Genomic DNA, 19,150 nt, shown 5'->3' with positions numbered 1-19,150 from the left:
ATACTTCAAAAAGATAGCAACTTTTACCCTGCTCACTGCAAGGAAAATCCTGCAGGCATTGGGGTTCATGGCATCGTGCATTCAACTAATCCCCATATGCAAAGCTGCATATGAGAAAATTACAATGGTACCTGAAAAGTGTATGGTCTCAACACAGGCACAGCCTTGAAACAAGAATACCTATCATTCCCTGCCTTCAAAAAGAGTTCCTATGGTGGGCTCAAGCATGTCAAATAAACAAGGGTCTTCCTTTTGTCTTACTTCCAGCAAACCAAACCATGACAACAGATTCTTCAGACTACACCTGGGGAGCACACATGGCAGGACAGTGCATACAGGGCAAATGGTCTGCAAAACAAGTGCATCTTCACATCAACCAAAAGGAGATGCTAGCTGTGCAAAATGCACTGACAGCCTTCAAGGACCTCTTACATCCAGGACAACAACTAATAAGGACAGACAACACCACAGTTATGTGGTACATAAACAAACAGGGAGGAACGCACTCCTACCCTTTATGCAGACAGGCTATGACCTTATGGAACATAGCATTGACCTACCAAGTACAACTACAAGCACAATTCCTGCCAGTAAAGGAAAACATATTGGCAGACGAATTAAGCAGAAATATGGCAGACCCTCACGAGTGGAGACTACACCCACAAGTATTTTCAATGATAACTCAAAGATGGGGATGTCCAGACATAGATCTATTTGCCTCCCCCAACAATTGCCAATTACAAAAATTCTGCACAAGGACTTATCACTCCCTAGCCTGGAAAGTGGACGCTCTATCATTCAGTTGGACAACGCTGACAGTCTATGCCTTCCCTCCACTACCTCTATTGACCAAGGTATTATTGAAGATCAGATCAGAGAGACCGCAAATGATCCTCATTGCTCCGGACTGGCCACGCCAGCACTGGTACCCATTACTAAGGAACTTGACTCACAGCCCTCCATGGATCTTGCCTCAATTCCCACTACTGTTGACTCAGAAAAACTCTCAAACCCATCACAGCCAGCTCAGAACTTTAAATTTAGCTGCATGGAGAATTCCTTAAATTATCAATCAACACTTCTCTCAAAGGACGTCCTGAATGTCATTTTGGAGGCCAGAAGGCCCAGCACCAGGAAGGCTTACTCAGACAAATGGAAAAGATTATGTGCATTGCATCAGGCTAAAGATCAGAATCCCTGGATACCAAACATTCCTCACATACTGCAATACCTAACTGAGATGCTACACAAAGGCCTTTCCTTCTCCTCCATTAAGATCCATGCTTCAGCCATTTCAGCTCAATATAATACGGATCCTCCGATTTTCTCACACCCTTTACTTAGGCAGTTTCTCAGAGGGGCTAAGAATATAAGACCCCCCAGAAAACCACCAACACCAACTTGGGACCTGAACTTCGTTTTAGAAAAGTTAACACTGCCTCCTTTCGAACCAGCTTTCTCAGCAGAACTACAATATTTGTCCTGGAAGACAGCCTTGTTACTGGCTATTACCTCAGCACGCAGGTTCTCAGAACTACAGGCACTTACGGCAGTGGAACCTTTCATCATTTTCCATCAGGACAGAGTCTCTTTACGAACTAACCCTACCTTCATGCCCCCAGTGTGGCTTTGAATCAGACCATTCATTTACCCACCTTTTAGCCTAACCCACAGAATAAAGGAGAAAGGCTCCTTCACTCTTTGGACATTCACAGATAGCTACGTTACTATTTAGACAAGACAAAGATTTTCAGAAAAACTGACCAACTGTTTGTATCATATGCTGCAGGTTCACAAGGAAAGGCCATTTCAAAACAGACCATCTCCAAATGGATAGCACATTGCATCCGCTTTTGCTACTCGCACCATGGGAAGGCAGTGCCTGTCAATATTAGATCCCATTCTACCAGGGCTACTACAACCTCAGCAGCCTTTCTCAGAGGGGTTCCAACCAAAGACATTCTGGAGGCAGCTACTTGGAGTTCAGTGCACACCTTTACCAAGCACTACCACCTTCCATTATACTCAAAAAACAGAACTGGTTTTGCCACTGCAGTTCTGCAGGGCATCCTAGCATCACCTAACCCAGTTTAGTACCAGCCACAGCTTTGGGATTCTACCCAGGTGTGATGACTGCAGCAGTATAGCACGATGAACATAGTACAGTTTTGTACCTACCATAAATGTAGATGTTCGAGTGGTTATACTGCTGCAGTCCAGGTTACCCTCCCTCCATCCCCTCTACATACCAGGGTGTTAGTTACAACTCCATGTACATCAATCAGTTGGATGCATGTCTATATGGTGTATTTGCTAACAGCTAGTACTATTGTTTATCTACTAAGGTATTGTTGCATAGCTATTGTATTGCCTTCCTAGTTGAGGGCACCTGACATCTGGGGCAAGAAAAACTGAAGAAAATGGCGTCGGCTGTCTTTTATACCCCCTGTCGCACTGACATCAAGGAAGAGGCGACGACAACCGATGCCGGACCAGGACTTTGGGATTCGGCCGACTGTGGGACCGCCTGATGATAGGATAACCCAAGTGTGATGAGTGCAGCAGTATAACCACTCGAACATCTACATTTATGGTAGGTACAAAACTGTACTTTTTCTCTATAGGTAAATACTACGCTAGCTGACCCGCAGGCCATTTTAAGCCTAGCCAATTTCCCTGCTTGTGCACGAAATAACCTATCCCATTTGGTTATAGATGGGTGTTACCCATACTATGGTTGATAATTATACATTACCCCTAATGAGACTAACTGGGATCATACCTTAGATAATTTGAGGGGACCCATGTGTGGGATAAAGCATTTAGGAGCTGCATCTGTCCAGTAGTAGTACAGGGGGCAGTCCTGGAGTAAATTTCTGTTTCCCATCCGTAGATCTAAGTTGCGCTTGAAATGGACAGGGATGAACTTTGTTTTATGTGAATGGTGAGTCTGTTCCATAGTAGGAGTATCCCCTAGGAAATATAACTGTCCCTCCAAACCTTCTTTTAATGTTGCAGAAGAGGTTTCAGTCCCTAGACTGAGTATTTCTGATCCCATTTGACTTGCTGATGTGCAGTTAATCCATCAATAATGGGTCAGAGGATGCCTTGCACAAGACACAGGTCACCTCTTGACAGTCTGTAAGATGCCAAGTATAATGACAGGGCTTTGAGTCCATCCATGTAAAAGACATGTTGTTTAGGCCTTGTATCCTGTTAGTAAGGTATCTCTGTGGGCATTCCAGTTGCTGCATGTGTCTGGACAGATACATGGCAAGAGGGCATTATATTCAATGATTGGCCTAATAAGGGCTGAATAAAGGGATACAATGACATACCTAGTTTTAGACACATTGTCTTTGTTTATAAGCTGTACAGTATAGAAGGGCTTTCTTACAATAGACACACTTTGGTCAAAAAAGTTAGGTTACTGTCCACATACGTTCTCAAATTCCGATCAACTGGGTCAACTCTTAGTGGCATATTGTCAGTGTGGTAGTTCCCTGGGGTAGATAACTTCTCAAAGGATGTAATAATACTTTTTTTGGCATTTAGTTTCAGACCATGATTTGATTACATTTATTCATTTATGACAAAGCTTCCTGTAGGATGGCTAAGTCATTTGGGGATTCAGTGACTGCTCCTCCTAGATTACAGTCATCTGCAAACTTAGTCAGCCAGAGCCCATTGGTATTGGCTTTTATTTCAGAAAAGTAGATACCAAACCAAGAGGTCCCAGCAAAGAACCCTGGGGAACCCCACTGATGACTCGTCTCTTTGTGGAGGTAACTTCCCCTGTTTTATTTGCATCATATCTGTGAGCCAGTTGGCAGTCCAGCGGGTGACGTAGGGGTTTATTCCCAGTTTATTTAAATTTCTACTACGCCTGAGAGAGAAGTTGTCAAAGCTTTGGCCAGTTCAAGTTATGTGGTGTGTACCGTTTCACCTTCATCCATTGCTTTGTAGACCTTTTAAAAAAAAATCCACCAGGTTGAGTAAGCATGACCTGCCCTTGAACCCAAACTGAGACAGGTGTAGTGTTTGGACTTTCCGTATGTCCTCATTGATTAGTTCCTTGATAAGTTATTCCATGGCTCTGCATATGAGGCTGGTTAGACTTATGGGTCTGTAATTGCCTGGGGCTGTGGAAGGCTCCTCCCTTATGTAGGGGAATGACAGTAGCTGTTCTCCATTCGTGTGGTACAAAATGTATATAGATGCTGAGATTGAACAGTGTTAGGGGTGTGGCTAAATCGTGCTTCATGCTATTTAAGATGCATCCAGGGATATTTTCATGACCCATCCGTGCAGTATTTTTAGCTTTTGATAGCACTTTTAGGGCTTGGTCTTGAATGATAGCTGGAGGTGAGCCAGTTTCAGGTATATCTAGAGGAACAGCTGGAGAGATGGGTAAACTTAGAGCTAAGTTTATTGGCCAGTGGGTTAGCTACATCTTCAGCCTCAGTATAGGTAACATTGTTCACAGTCCACTCAAAGCATTGCTGTGTGGTGCTTTTGAGATTACGAACATAACTAAAAAAATGCCTTGTGATTATCTTTGGCTTGGATAGCTATTTTAGCCTCAAACTTGGCTTTGGTGGATTTTCTTTAAGCTCCTGAGTTTATTTCAGTGACTAGGACTGTGTGACATTCTAAGAATTACTGTTCTTACTTTTGGTCAGAATTCTTTCCCTTTTTATTATAAAGCTTGCTGATGTTATGATTTCAGTGGTTTGCCCTGCTTTTATTCCTGTGGGGTATAGGTGTATCTATGCAGCTGTTCACATGCTTGTATGTTTACATGCTTGTATAGTGTGGTGGTGAACATTTCTGCGTATTCAGTGGAGTTAACTGGGTATGATAGGGATTTAAAGCTTACCTATGTATCATTTAGTAGTAGGTAGTTTGTCTAGAAATTTCTGAAGGTACCTTGGATGGATGGGTTCTCTGGTGTCAGTTTTATTTCAAAGGAGAAACTCTTTATGGTTAGACCTAACAAGTGATGCAGATACAGAAGGGATGGTGCAAGGTAATCTCATATTACTAACGACAAGAGCCAAGATGTTACTCCCCCAGTGGGTACTCTAATTGTTGGCTAAGTCCAGGAATCCCTGTGCTTGTGCACTACTGGTGGTGTAGGTTTCTCCCTCTTTCTGTCTCTGAAGTGAATTTAGTGCAGGTGTCCAAGTACTGTTCTCTTTTCCATACTCCAGAGATGATGTACATAAGACAAATTTAGAATTAAACATCACATTGTACTTTTCATAGCATGTTGAATTGTTTTGCCAGCATAAGCTATTTCAGCATACAACTTCTGCAGTTCTTTAGTGGTTTACTGTGACATCAGAGAACTCCGTCTGGCAGACTGCAGATCTCCATTATAGATTAGTGAGCATCATTTGTATCTGTCAAGGCTAGTGTGTATAACATCAAGTCATTAAGCAATGAAGGCACTGTAACCTTGCTAAGATTTGTAATTGTTGATTTCATAACAAAAAAAGCTTTGCCACATTCAGTCCTTTGCATGTAGCCTAGATGAGTTCAAGAAGGCATCAGCTTGATTTATCTCTATGCAGCTTACAAGAAAGCCTACATTTTTGTTAATGGAGGTTACAGATAGTTTGATATTTGGCACAGGATGGAGATTATAGAATAGAGGTGTTCAAACTAAAATTTTACTTTTAATAGCAATGTGGAGGGGGGGGCACAGTCAAGTGTAATGGCTTATGAGCATCTTCAGCAAGTCAGCAGTGCAGCATGTAGCTCTGATATTAGAAATCCAGTTAATCATCTGTCCACTCAGACTAGGGGACACCTTAAGTAAATTTGTCTGTTTGGCTTATATACAGACATTTATATAAAGCTTCCTTTCCCACAGACAGCTTCTTTTATTTAACAGATTTTGAAATATCAGTATATGTTGAGGGAGCATTGCTGTTTCTTTCTTGAGCATAAGGGGTAGATTGAGCTTTACTGTGTGTAAACTGCAGGCTGTAGTCTTGTCATAATCCATTCTGCCACCCTTTGTATCGTATCTGAACAAGAAACATTTGCCCGGCATTGCATCATTAGGGAGGTAATTTCTCTTTTCTGTTCAGGTTCTGATGTGGTCCACAGCAGTCCTCGCAAGGAGCACAGTTCCAGCGATGGCCATTCACCTGCTAGTAGGGAACGTTCTTCATCTCTCCAGGGTATGGACATGTCATCTCTTCCACCACGCAAACGTCCTTGGCATGATGGGCCTGGCACTCCAGACTCCAGGGAAGCAGAGTCTCAGAGAGCACCATCAGAGGAGAGGAGGCAAGGTGAGGCTTGACTTTGTAAATAAACTGTCATTCTTCCAGAACAGTGCACATTTTGCTTAACCAGTAAGCACTGCTGTATGCAAATGACAACCAGTAAGCTATGTGCATACTGCCCATTTCCAGAGCAGTCTCACTCTGTTAGTCCTGTGGAATTCAGACTTGTGTGCTTTTGCATGCTGTACTGTCACTGACTGATACGATAGTCTTTTAGCAGTACAGCTTTAAGGACCATACAATGGGTACATGAGGCAGTTTCAGACTTTGCTCTTTATGTTCCCTTTGTTCAAGGTTGTTCACTGGCTGTCAGTTTGTGCTCATCTGCTTCTCCTTTTCCCATTTGTAAGTCATTTGGGGTTCACTTTCCATTCAGAGATGTAACAGGACAACGGGTCCTTCTTGGTCTGACTGTGTTTTGCTTTGACTTCCCTGTGGTTATTTGGTAAGAACAAACACTCAGCTGAGCATTATCAAAGTTGGAACAGGCATCCTTCCAGATTTTAAATAGTAAAGTTTAATGGGCTTTTTTGTGCCTTTGGAAGTATGCTGCACATTGTTGAAGTTATTCTGTGAAGATCATAGTTTGCCAACAGATGGTGAAGAGTACTAACAGTGCTTTACATGTTATGTATTAATCAGCTTTCTGAGAAGTGGGTATTTGACCTTAGCCCTTCTAATTTGTTCCTGTAACATCTGGGATTTGAAAATTGTGAAATGGGACGAGACATGAGATGGAATGCCACCAGCTCCACCTTTATTTTTAGACTGTGTAGCAATGTACAGAAAACATGATATACCTGACGATTTTTAGTAAGTCTTAAAACATGTCTATTTGATTAAAGACGAAAGCACTTTATATCCTTTTGCCAAACTGAAAGAATGTACCATTCTTTTGAGGTAAACAATAAGTAGTATGTATGTCAAATTTGCATTCCTACTGTAGTCATCACTATAGTCATTAAATGTTTTGATACAGTATTTGTATATACATTTCTTCATTATTGATCGTTCATTAGCAATATTTTTGAACAGTGGCAACAGCTTTCATAACATTGTATATGTATGTACACATTTCAAGGTCATGAACTATTTATTTAGCTTTTAAGTACTCTTCCAGTTCCAGAGAGCATGTGGATAAAACTACCCCCCCCCCCCCCCATGATAAGAACTGATATTCTAGGAGTATTATTATGTGACACTCTTCAGCAGTTCATCTGGACACTGGTTTTGTAATCATTTCAGGAAGTGTCTCTTGCAACATCTGTTTAGCTATCTTTGTGTACATTTCTTTTGGATACTGTTCTGCAGCTGTATTGCAGAAAGTGCTTTTACCGTATGCAGTCACGTTGAGACATTGAGACATTCATTTGGAACAGATGGCTCCCATGTCACTCTCCAGCATTCTGATATCAACAGTTTAAGCAACAACTGACCTTGGCCATTTACGTTCTTAAGGACAATTGTTTCTTGTTTCTCATTGGTACTCTGAATTCAGAATTTATCTCCTCCTCTCATTTGAGAAAAGAGATCTGTTACATCTGTCATAGTTGTCTGAGTCTGTTAAGGTCTCTGTTGAGCCAGCCAAGATGTAGATATTGGAATTCTTTCTTTTAATCTGCAACCAATAAGTAACTGAGTGTAGAATAGACAAGAGTCTTCCAACAGGTATTTTCTGTATTCCAGTATTACCAAACGAGAATCTGAGTGGCAGCCACTGTTAATGCTGTCTGACATTAAAAAAAAAAAAAAAAAAAAACAGATACTGTTTGCGTAGCTGGAACTGGATGTAATTTTATGAAATCCCCTATTGTTCTGAAAATGTCCTGAAGTCCTCTCTGTCTTGACATACTGAGGAGCATTGTCTGATATAGTGACACACAGAAAACCTTGCCTCAAGAAGATAGCTTTCAGTGCACTGATCATGCCTCTGCTAGACATGAAAAGTTCAGAATAGTCAAAAGAAATAAGATGCATGTTATCTTGATAGTGACACAAATCTGTTTCAGGCTCACTGTGTGCTCTGCTTGGAATTAAAAAGATTCAGAACTTAGATTACTCTTGTTTTGTTTTTTTAACCCCACAGAACCTTGCCCAACAGCTCCATCTGCTTTTACACATAGCCATTTTCCTGCATGGGTAGTTGAAGCGATGCATCTGTTTCATAGCAGTGAGAGGTACTAGGGAGCGGAATACGTTGCTGGACCTTTTGAGTGTTTTTTCTCTCCCTCTGGAGCTTCGCCTCCCTTGAGATAGCTCTGTCTGCTATAGTGCACGTTACTGCTATGTGAATTTGTTTCCACATGCTTACTCCCTCTGGCGTGTACAGCTTCACAGTGGCAGTGTGTGGTCAAGAGACCTGAGCTGTGAGGGTGAAATGCTGTGTTCCTTCTAGTTCTCATCTAAGTGACAAGTCAAAGCCACCACTCTCTCCCTGAATGGGTGAACTCGGGAGCGGTCTTAGGTCAACTGGTGCCCTAGGCAAAAGGGCTCCACAGCACCCCCCCCCCCACACACACACACACACCACCTGGTATCCCCATCCTGGTCTACCTACACCAAATAGTGAAAAAAGCACTCCTAGAGCAGCGCCCTAGGTGGCCACCTAGTTGGCCTATGCCTAAGGCCGGCTATGGGTGAACTGACAGCAGTTGCTCACACCTACCCCTCCCCTCTGTGGCTCCAATGCCAAAGCTGCTAATGAAACTTTGGTCATCTGGTTGGTTTATCATGATGGTTTTATCCTGGTAAGCCATAGAGCTGGCCTTCCCTGCAGTTACTTTTATGGTAAATGGTTCACACAGCAACAGTTTTGAAAGTCTTGCTCAATTTGTACAGACTCCTGACCAAAATAATACAAGTCATTTGTTACGCATGTCTCTGCCCTATTGAGATTTGTGTAATCTATACAAACTCTTTCCTTAAGTGATTTGGCACTGTCAATTTAGCTTCTTTGAAACCAGAATTTTGTAAGCAGCCAATCTCCTCTTTAGCTGAAAAATGAGGCTGCATATGTTTCCTTGTAACAGTCTTCTTTTCTGGCCAATCCCTCATTACATCATCTGTAAGCATCTGCGTCACCATATCTTAACATTTTTTCATGAGTTGTACATTCCATACATGTTTTCTTTCCAACTACTGTTATTCACAGCAAAATTACATAAATTATTCAAATCCTGCTTTCTGTTAAATCTCACTCTTCCTCCTGAACATTTTTCTGCATGTATTGTTCCCACAAATTCCATTTAGTTTTATGTAAGTTGCCCCTTCCCCTTTCTAATGATCCCACTTCCACTTCTTTTTATGTCTTTGGCAGTCTTCAGTACTTCATTTACAGTTTTAGAGTTTGATTTCCATGTTCTAGTAATTGTTTTTTTTGGCGGCCAATAGCATTAAACTTAATTAGGCCTTACTATGTCTAGGCAATTCAGATCCTGTGTGTCAGCTAACTTGGTTATAGCTATTTGTTTCCTTAATATTTCTGAGTACTGCCTAAGCAAGTTTTATATTCTGCCATCTCCTTAATCTTCCAGAAGCATGTTCCCAGTTATCTCTGTCTTTCCCGTCATACCTCTAGCATTTGTTATTTATACAAGGAAAAACTTTGAAATCTGGTTGGGATGTAAAAATACATACGCGGACACTTCCAAGCAGAAATTATAAACCTTCTGGACTTGTTGCATGCTTGGGAACCCTAAATATGTCCTTCTATTTTTCCTTTGCAAATGCTTTTCTAATCTCTCTTCCTAATCTTTTCTAACCTCTTCTGGATTGATTCTTATAGTTATCCTGCAATATTTGGTATGCCGTATTAACCAACCCTTTTTGACAGCCGCTTCTGTTCTAGATTTGACTAAAGCTCTACCAGAACTGGTCTCTCACTTAGGACACCCGTATCTCTTTCTCTTTGTCTGTACTCTAATATCAATCCCTGGCAGAGAAGATGATTTTCCCTGCAGTCCAAACTACTATCGCTGTCTAGTTCGTTCCCATTACCTTAGTTCCTTTACCAGTTTTCTCCAGTAAATTCCAGCCTTCTCTTGTCTGTTTTCTTTACCACTGCTTGCAGTCATCCTTCTTGGTAAAATGTCCTTTCTCCATTCCTGTGTTAACTTAGTTCTTGTAACACTTTCTGCAGCTTTATGAATATAATATAATCTGTATAGTGGTGGTAGTTCTCCTTAAAGGTCTGCATCCAGAATCCTACTCCCTCCTTATTTCTTGAGGTTTCCCCCATTATCCCTTTTCATTCTGATTTATAACCTTTTGCTTGTGTTATGTGCACAAGTCTTAACTGCAGTTGTAAAATATCCCTTCAGATCAGGTAATCCTTAACCACCTTGTTCTATGTGGAGGATCAACTTATCCCAGTTTCATCCTCTTACCCTTCCACATAAATTCCTTCAATTTGCTCTTCATTATTGTCTACAACTTCTCTTCTGGTTGATAAAAATATGGCTAACCTGTATATAAAACTAAATGGACTAAAATGATATTCATTGCTTGTACTTTACAATCCATAAACCAAGAGCTTCCAGTTTCTCAGTTTTTGTATTATATTATATTATATTTTGTTTAGTCTCTTTCACATATACTTATCTGCCATAACAGAATCCTTTTTAAACCATACACCTAAATACTTGATCGTATTGTGTCCCCATAAATATGGGTATTGCTGAAGCAGTTCATGTGTGGGCACATAATTTGCTGCTACAGCCTTTGCTTTGTCTGCATTAATGTTATATCTCAAATAGACTTGAAAGTGTCAATGTTCCACAACAAATAAATGTCATTTTCTGGATATGTCAAGTACAGAATATCTCCAAATAAGGTCAACTTTTCTTGATTATCATGCCAATTATGTCCTTGAACTTTGGAGTACCTTAATTTCTTTACTAATGACTCTAAGTGTAAAATTACAAGGGGGAAAGAGGTCATCCCTGATTAGTTCCTCTGTTCAGACAGCTTCTCAGAGAAGGAACCCTGTCACCTTAATACTTCCCTCTGATCCTTCAAGTTCTCCTCTTAGTAAGTCTACTATTGTATCAGGATATAAAAGTGCTTCTATTGCCATACTCTTAAAATCCTAGATTATGCCATCAAATGCTTTCTTTGTATAAAGACCCAATGACAGCAGTGGTATTTTGTTATATTCTGCTTCCCTCTGGATCATTGTCATTCCCCAGAACCATGTTGATCCATATCTATCAATTTTGTCAACCTCTTTGCCATTCTGTTTGCTAGTTTAGACATAAACACTTCATACTCATGGTTTACAAGTGAAATAGGTCTATATGAAGTTTGGTCTGATAAGCCTTTACCCTTTTTGGGTAAAACTGCCACCACTGCTTTCTTCCAAGATGCTGGTGCTTCCACTCCTTTTAAAGTACTATTAAAACCTTCCAGATTTTTCTCACTTTCTTAATTTCTAACTTTGAGGTCCACATGAATGCCATCTGTTTCTGGTGACTTCCCTGTAGATTGATTAACCACCACCATTGTTGTATCCTTCTGCTTTAACACTTGTAGAGAATCATCTTCCTCTAACCCTGACATAGCCTTCCATAAATATTTCCATTTGTGCCTTTTCTTGGTTTCCACATTCGTGTACTGTGTATAAATTTTCATAAAATTTCCAAACTATCTTTTAATGTCTCTGTAGGATCTCTCGTTATTTTTTCTTGTCATAGGCTCCTTAACTTAGACAACAACCTTTTCTACTTTCTGTTGCCTAAGTAATTGAGCTAAAGGTTTTTGTGCGCTGTTCATATAAAAAATATTTGCTTAACCACAATCTTTCTAAAATCGTGTATTTTATCCAAATTCTCGTAGATTTTCCCTGTAGCACTCTGCAGTTGCTCCTCTTGTTCTGACAGAATCCTCTTATTCTGCAGTACTTTAATTTTTTGTCAGCCCCCTCTAAATAATTCATATTAGCTTTTAAATACATCTTTTATTTCTGTCTTGGTTTAAAACCTGTTTTCATTTTATTCAAATCACTAGCTATCCCTCCTGAATAAATTTCTGTTTTCCCTAATAACTATCAAGTAATTTCTATTAGCCATTCCTTACATTCCTCTGTTTTTTAACAGGTAAGTATTAAAGTTCCAGTGTCTTATTTTTATTTCATTACCCTGTATTTTTCTTTGTTTTTATTGGTACACAATCTGAAATCGTTATTGGATATGTGTTGAAGCTTTCAATTAAATGCACACGCTCCTTTGAAATATCATTTCAATCCAGTGTAGCCCAGTTATTATACCTCTTCCATACCAAATACTTTCATAACTTTCTTCAGATGTCTACCGTCTTTTGTTATATTTTCCCTTCTAGGTCCCTGTGATACATCCTCATTATTGCAAATCAAGTTCCAGTCTCCACCTGTAAATACTATTTCCTTCTAAAAGCTGATTATTTCTCCAACAGTTTTGGAAGTGCTTGCATAGGTGTTTTTATACCCCAAGTAGACTACAAAGAAATTTTCCTTGGGTGGATAGCAAGTATTGGAGGTGTGATGGGCAAGAAAGAAGTGGCCGGGAACATATTTTTTGGGAGTATAATGAGCTGGCAGACTTTAGGGATTCCCTGCAGACCATTGTGTCAGAGATCCTGGGTGAGCAGATTGGATTGACTTGGGCGATGATTTTTTTTTTTTGAGATATGATACAGAATCAGAATTGCCCAGACATAGTAAAGCCTTGCAGAGCCTAATTATGGTGGCTGCCAAAAAACAATTACTAGAAAATGGAAATCAGTCTAGACCAACTTCACCAGAAGTAGTGACTATAGTAACAGAGATAAAACAATTGTAATTGGGATCTTTAGAAAAGGGAAAGAGCAAGCTGCGTAGGAAAAAATGGGAACTGTGGAAACAGTATATGCAGATCAGGAAAGATGTTTAATAGGCAGGATTTGAATGAACCATATAATGCTTTACTGACAGTGACTGGATAGATTATAAGTGATGCATAATGTTTGCAACTACAGTTGTTTCAATGGTGTTTGTGATGTGTACTCTGTGCAACTAAAGTGGTGTCATGTTTGTTTTTCATTTGTATAAATGTAAGATTGCCTATGTCGTGTGAAAATTTGATGATTGTTGAAAAAAATTTTCTTAAGATCCATAATGGCATCTTTTGGTGGAATATAAATACATGCCAGTGTAGTCCCTCTCCCTTGCCAATATCCCATTCTGCCACAAATCTGCTATTGTCTTTTTTCCTCTCTAGCAATCAGTATTATTTACTCCCCTTTGTTTCCCTTGTCACTGATATTCTGCTGAATATGCATCCTGAAATAAAACCTTTGTCAAATTCATGTATCCTTTTCTATGCAAAAGTGCCTCCTGCAGCATTGCTATTTGCACCATACATTTTTAAATGTAATTTACTACTCTCTCCTTTTTTATCTATACCGGTAAAGCTGTTTACATTCCAAGGTAATATGGACAGAGTAGCCATTATTATAGAAAGATTGCTCTCACCTGTTATATACGTAATAGTTCTTTTTAATGTGTATTCCAAATTTTGTCTTACATGGATAGACTGGCAGACTGATCTTTTATACAGTTGTTTCTTATTTACATTTGAACCTACAGTGCAATGAAAAAGTATTTGCCCCCTTCCTGATTTCTTATTTCTTTGCATGTTTGTTGCACTTAAATGTTTCAGATCATCAAGCAAATTTAAATATTAGACAGATAACACAAGTAAACACAAAATGCAGTTTTAAGTGATGATTTATTAAGGAAAAAAAATATCCAAACCTACATGGTCTTATGTGAAAAAGTAATTGCCTCCCTTGTTAAATCATGAAGTAACTGTGGTTAATCACATTTTTGGGAAAGCTGAGTTCAATTTCACTAACCACTCCCAGGCCTAATGACTGGCAGACCTGTTGAATCAAGAGATCACTTAAATAGAGCCTCTCGGACAAAGTGAAGTAGGCCAAAAGATCCCAAAAAGGAAGACATCATGCCGTGATCTAAAGAAATTCCAGAACAGATGAGAAACAAAGTAATTGACATCTATCAGTCTGAAAAAGTTTACAAAGCAATTTCTAAAGCTTTGAGACTCCAGCGAACCACATTATCCACGAATGGAGAAAATATGGAACAGTGGTGAACCTTCCCAGGAGTGGCCAGCCTACAAAAATTACCCCAAGATCACAGCGACGACTCATCCAAGAGGTCACAAAAGAACCCAGAACAGCATCTAAAGAACTGCAGGCCTCACTTAAGGTCAATGTTCATGACTCAACCATAAGAAAGAGACTGGGCAAAAATGGCATGCATGACAGGTTCCAAGGTGAAAACTACTGCTGACCAAAAAGAACATAAAGGCTTATCTCACTTTTGCCAAAAAACATTCTGATGATCCCCAAGACTTTTGGGAAAATATTCTTTGGACTGACTAAACGAAAGTTGAACTTTTTGGGGGGTGTGCATCCCGTTACATCTGGCGTAAAAGTAACACAGCATTTCAGAAAAAGAACATCATGCCAACAGTCAAAGATGGTGGTGGTAGTGTGATGGTCTGGGGCTGCTTCTGGACCTGGATGACTTGCTGTGATTGATGGAACCATAAATTCTGCTTGCTACCAAAAAATCTTGAAGGAAAATATCAGCCTATCAGTTCCTGACCTCAAGCTGAAGCACACTTGGGTTCTGCAGCAGGACAGTGATCCAAAACACACCAGCAAGTCCACTTCTGAATGGCTTAAAAAAACAAAATGAAGGTTTTGGAGTGGCCTAGTCAAAGTCCAGACTTGAATCCATTTGAGATGCTGTAGCATGACCTTAAAAAGGCTGTTCATTCTCGGAAACCCTCCAGTATGGCTGAATTAAAACAATTCTGTTAAGAAGAGTGGGCCAAACTTCCTCAACAGAGATGTAAACTTCCTCAACAGAGATGTGAAAGGCTCCTTGCCAGTTATCGCAAATGCTTGATTGCAGTTGTTGCTGCTAAGGGTGGCACAACCAGTTATTAGGTTTTGCGGGCAATTACTTTTTCACATAGAGCCATGTAGGTTTGGGTAGTTTTTTTTTTTCCTTAATAAATAACATCACTTGAAAACTACATTTTGTGTTTACTTGGGTTATCTTTGTCTAAAATGTATATTTGATGATCTGAAACATTTAAGTGTGACAAACATGCAAACAAATAAATCAGGAAAGAGGTAAATACTTTTCCATTGCACTGTATGTCACATTTTTAAGTGTGTTCTTTTAATGAAAAACCACTAACAGAAACTAAATACATTTTCAGAACCCCCATTCCCTATTAACTTAGAACAAACACACAACTGTGTACATTTTCATCAAATGAAATTTAATCATCCAGATAGGAGCAATTGCCCCACATCAGTGGCTGCACCCATATGGTATTGCCATATCTAAAAGTAAGGATACCCATGCTAAGGTACATGTTACAGCCTGTGTTCCCACATGCAGTATCTCTCTCATCTCTATTCCCCTTCCAGATGTGTGAAACAGCTGCTTTCAGAAAACATAAAAATGCACTGCCTACCTTTAAATAAAACTAAATTGTGCACTGTTGTATTAAATGAATTTAAGCATTAAGGCTACCATTTCTTAATCATTTCTCCAGATTCGGACATTATTTTCACTGAAGCATTTACCACTTTACCTTTTTCAATTTTCTCATCAAAAAATGCTATAAACTCTCAACGTTAATTGCTTGCACCTGCAGACAGTGACCAAGTAAAAAAGTCAACAGTAACTAAAAACAGTATTTTGCAAGTGCTTGAAGGAATCTGCGTACATTTCACTCGGAACACAATGTAGAGACTTCTGGCCAACTACCTTCAGCTGTAGATTTCTGTTAGGGCATTTATGAGTGGAAAAACAAGCTAGTAACTTTGGCGATGCAAGAAACTTAGGATTTTCATGCCCCTCATAATTCTGTCTTATTTTTCAAGCCTATTTTTTTTTAAATAAAACTCCCCGTAGCTTAAGCCAAAAATCATCAAACCAGACATCCACCCTTATAAAGTTTGTTTAATACCTTTTACATATGCAATAGACACTGAAAAAAAACATTTAAAATACCAGACTGTAGATTATACAAAACTGCTTTGCAATATAAGATGCAGTTTACATCATGAAATGTTTTGTACAAATATAAATAAGAGCAAAAATCATTTTACTTAGTTTTGCCATAGTGTCCTCCTAAACAATGGCGTGAAATTGGGGTATATGCTTTACAGTCCAACCACAAGTTTAACAAAGTTAATAAGATTCTAGGCTTTCTCAGCCACTTCTCTTGCAAAGCCATATTTCACAAATATACTTCATAGTCTCACATTTATTCAGTAATTCAGTGTTTCTGATCTTCTTGATAATGTCCATCTCCCATCAGCAAACTCTGGCTCAAGTGCAAGGTGCTACTGATTCTTCATTTCAGCTCCTGTATTTTTCTGTGTCTCAAGCATTTTCCTTTGGAGCACTGGAAAAGGTTTTGCTGACAGTGTCACTGTGAGCTTTGTTAAAAGAATGAGAAACAGAGTCCCCTTCTGCTTGTTGGTTCACTTTTTGTTGGATATTTTTATTTTCTTCTTAGCTTATTGTGCACCAGAAATGTCTTTTATCCTCCACAGAAAAAAATATTCTGAAGACAGCCTTATACAGCAGCTTGAATCTCTAACCTGCCTGTTGACATTCCCTAATTGCTGGGATAAATGTACTTCTCTTCTGCCTAGTGTACAGTAAATCATTTCCCACAGTCACTGTTGTTTCCGTTTTTTTAATACGTTTCCTTTCTGCCACAGTTTGGTCAGGATCATCTTTTTGCTGGTTTGATTGTTATCTTTACTAATACATGTTTTGTCTGCTTTTCTGTGGCCAGGTTTGGGGCACAAACATGATGGTACCCACTTGATTAACAAATCTTGCGGTATAATGTCAGTCCAGTTGTTTACTTGTACTTTCATAAAAGTAGTGGTCTGTCCCTGGTACAGCAGAAAATCTCAGAGGTTTTCTCTGCGCCATTTTGTAACTTATTTTTTGAAACTGCTCTTCCTGAGAAGCCTTGTGCTCAGCCAGCATTGTCTTCATTTTAGCTTCTGATATTTGCAAATTTATCAGCTCATCTCAGTTCTTAAACTACTATTTTTCCAACCTTTTGTTGTTTGTTTTAATGTGTTCATTCAGTATTTCATTTATTTTAATTACCTCTGAGTGGATTTGATTATTTTCCTCTAAATTACTGGAAGTCATCTCATCTACCAAAGCTGAAACTTAAACTGCTTTTTGGTAAATAGCTTCAGGATTCTCTTCAGTCATATTTCTTCTTTTCTAGTTGAGTTCATCTCAGATTTTCAAAATTTGCTTTTTTGCTGATATCCAGGCAGTGTAATTAATAGCAATCAACTGATTTTTTTTCCCAAACAGTTACAATACCCTTGTTTGACAGTTTGTTTTCATACTGGAAGAAATTAAAACAATCTGTTGATCACCGTGAAGCCATCTTAGAAGTCAGAGTGATCAATATTTTTGAGTACATGCTGATAGCCGCATACTTATGTACCACATATATCTGTTAGGACTTTTTTTTTCTTTGACTGGTTTAAGTATGCGAGGAAGACCAGGAAGTTCAACCTGCAAGACAAGGTATGACTAAGGCGAGAAAAGGGGGCTAAAACCTAATGTATGTGATCTTAATTGATAAAAGTGATTGGTTTGATTTGTCACCCAGTTTAGTAGGAGTTTTTTTGCCTAACTTTTGTGTTAGAGCAGAAATGTTTGACAAAATAGCTTGCACAAGTTTTCAGAAGGAAAATTTAATTAAGTTAACTGACCAAAAAAATAATTTAGATTCTGAGGTTGTGTCTTCTTTTTGACTTCCATGAATGTTTTTAGCAAGGCATGTTGTTGCATCTAAGTTAAGTCAGGAATAACTTGAGAAAAGTTTATTTCACAGCTGAGAGGGATCTGAGGCAAGTGCTCGCTGTACTTGCTGTGCCACCAAAGACTTCATTACACACAAGTTTAATAAGCTGTCTTCAATGTTGGTTTAATCTTTACAAAATACATCTGTGAAGCATAACGTATACCAATGAACTGTTTACTCATATACCTGTGCAGTATATTACACTGACACCAACATTAGGGCTTCTGTTTCATTAAGTTTTGTATTAAAGCGGATTATTTAAATCTCACATTACCATTTAAATCTTACATTGCACTGTGCGAGTTTTCCCTTTTCTAGTAATACCTTTTTTTTTTTTAGCTGCAAATACTTTTCCTTGAATAACTTTAAAGTTTTGGTAGCAGTGACATAGAGCTGTTTTAATTTTCACACAGAGTATTTTGAATACCAGACTTAAATTTTTAGATAACATTCACACTTAACCATGGCTTTCATTTGCTTTTCTGAGCATACCAGTCAAGGCAAAAGCATTATTTTGTAGGCTTAATGTAGAAAGGGCTTTTTCAAATAATTTGTGGCTAAAGCCACAGGAATTTGATAACCCACAGTTCCATTGCAGAATGGACAGATCTGTGGCATACTGTGCAACTTGCTGTAAGCATCCTTTCACACCATGCTCTACTACAAGATATAGTAACATCGACAACTGGTATGTTGGATCTCAGAGCAAGAATGTCCTTATTTTCACCAGGCATTCTGAATGAAGGTAGTATTTTAGGTCTAGAGCAGGTTTCAGCTGGAATATTCAGCAGCGTTGTTGTTTATCCACCTGTAAGAATTATTGCCTGCTAAACATCCACAGATACTACGTAGTACTCAAACAGCAGCCTTGCTAATGAGCCAGCATGCAAACTGAAGGAGAGCAGACAGCCTTTGAGATGAGACCCATCCTCTCTTTGTGAA

The 19,150-nt window shown here is 39.1% G+C and overlaps 1 protein-coding gene across 3 annotated transcripts in view; it reads left to right on the top strand.

The window, feature by feature from the left end:
- Nucleotides 1-19,150, top strand: part of WDR33 (WD repeat domain 33) — a gene marked incomplete at its 5' end in the record, with an annotated part of 1,521,229 nt that overhangs the window by 1,477,348 nt on the left and 24,731 nt on the right. For 2 of the 3 annotated variants that reach the window (XM_044070565.1, XM_044070564.1), the window contains 1 exon segment: nucleotides 6,099-6,305. In XM_044070565.1, coding sequence (XP_043926500.1) covers nucleotides 6,099-6,305 — 207 coding nt within the window. 3 annotated transcript variants of the gene reach the window in all.

This window comes from Protopterus annectens, chromosome 4.part1 (genome assembly GCF_019279795.1).
Source record: "Protopterus annectens isolate FY-2018-M chromosome 4.part1, PAN1.0, whole genome shotgun sequence".
Taxonomy (NCBI): Eukaryota; Metazoa; Chordata; order Ceratodontiformes; family Protopteridae; genus Protopterus; species Protopterus annectens.
The sequence above is the reverse complement of the archived record's forward strand: the minus strand, read 5'-3'. Positions and strand labels throughout refer to the sequence as shown.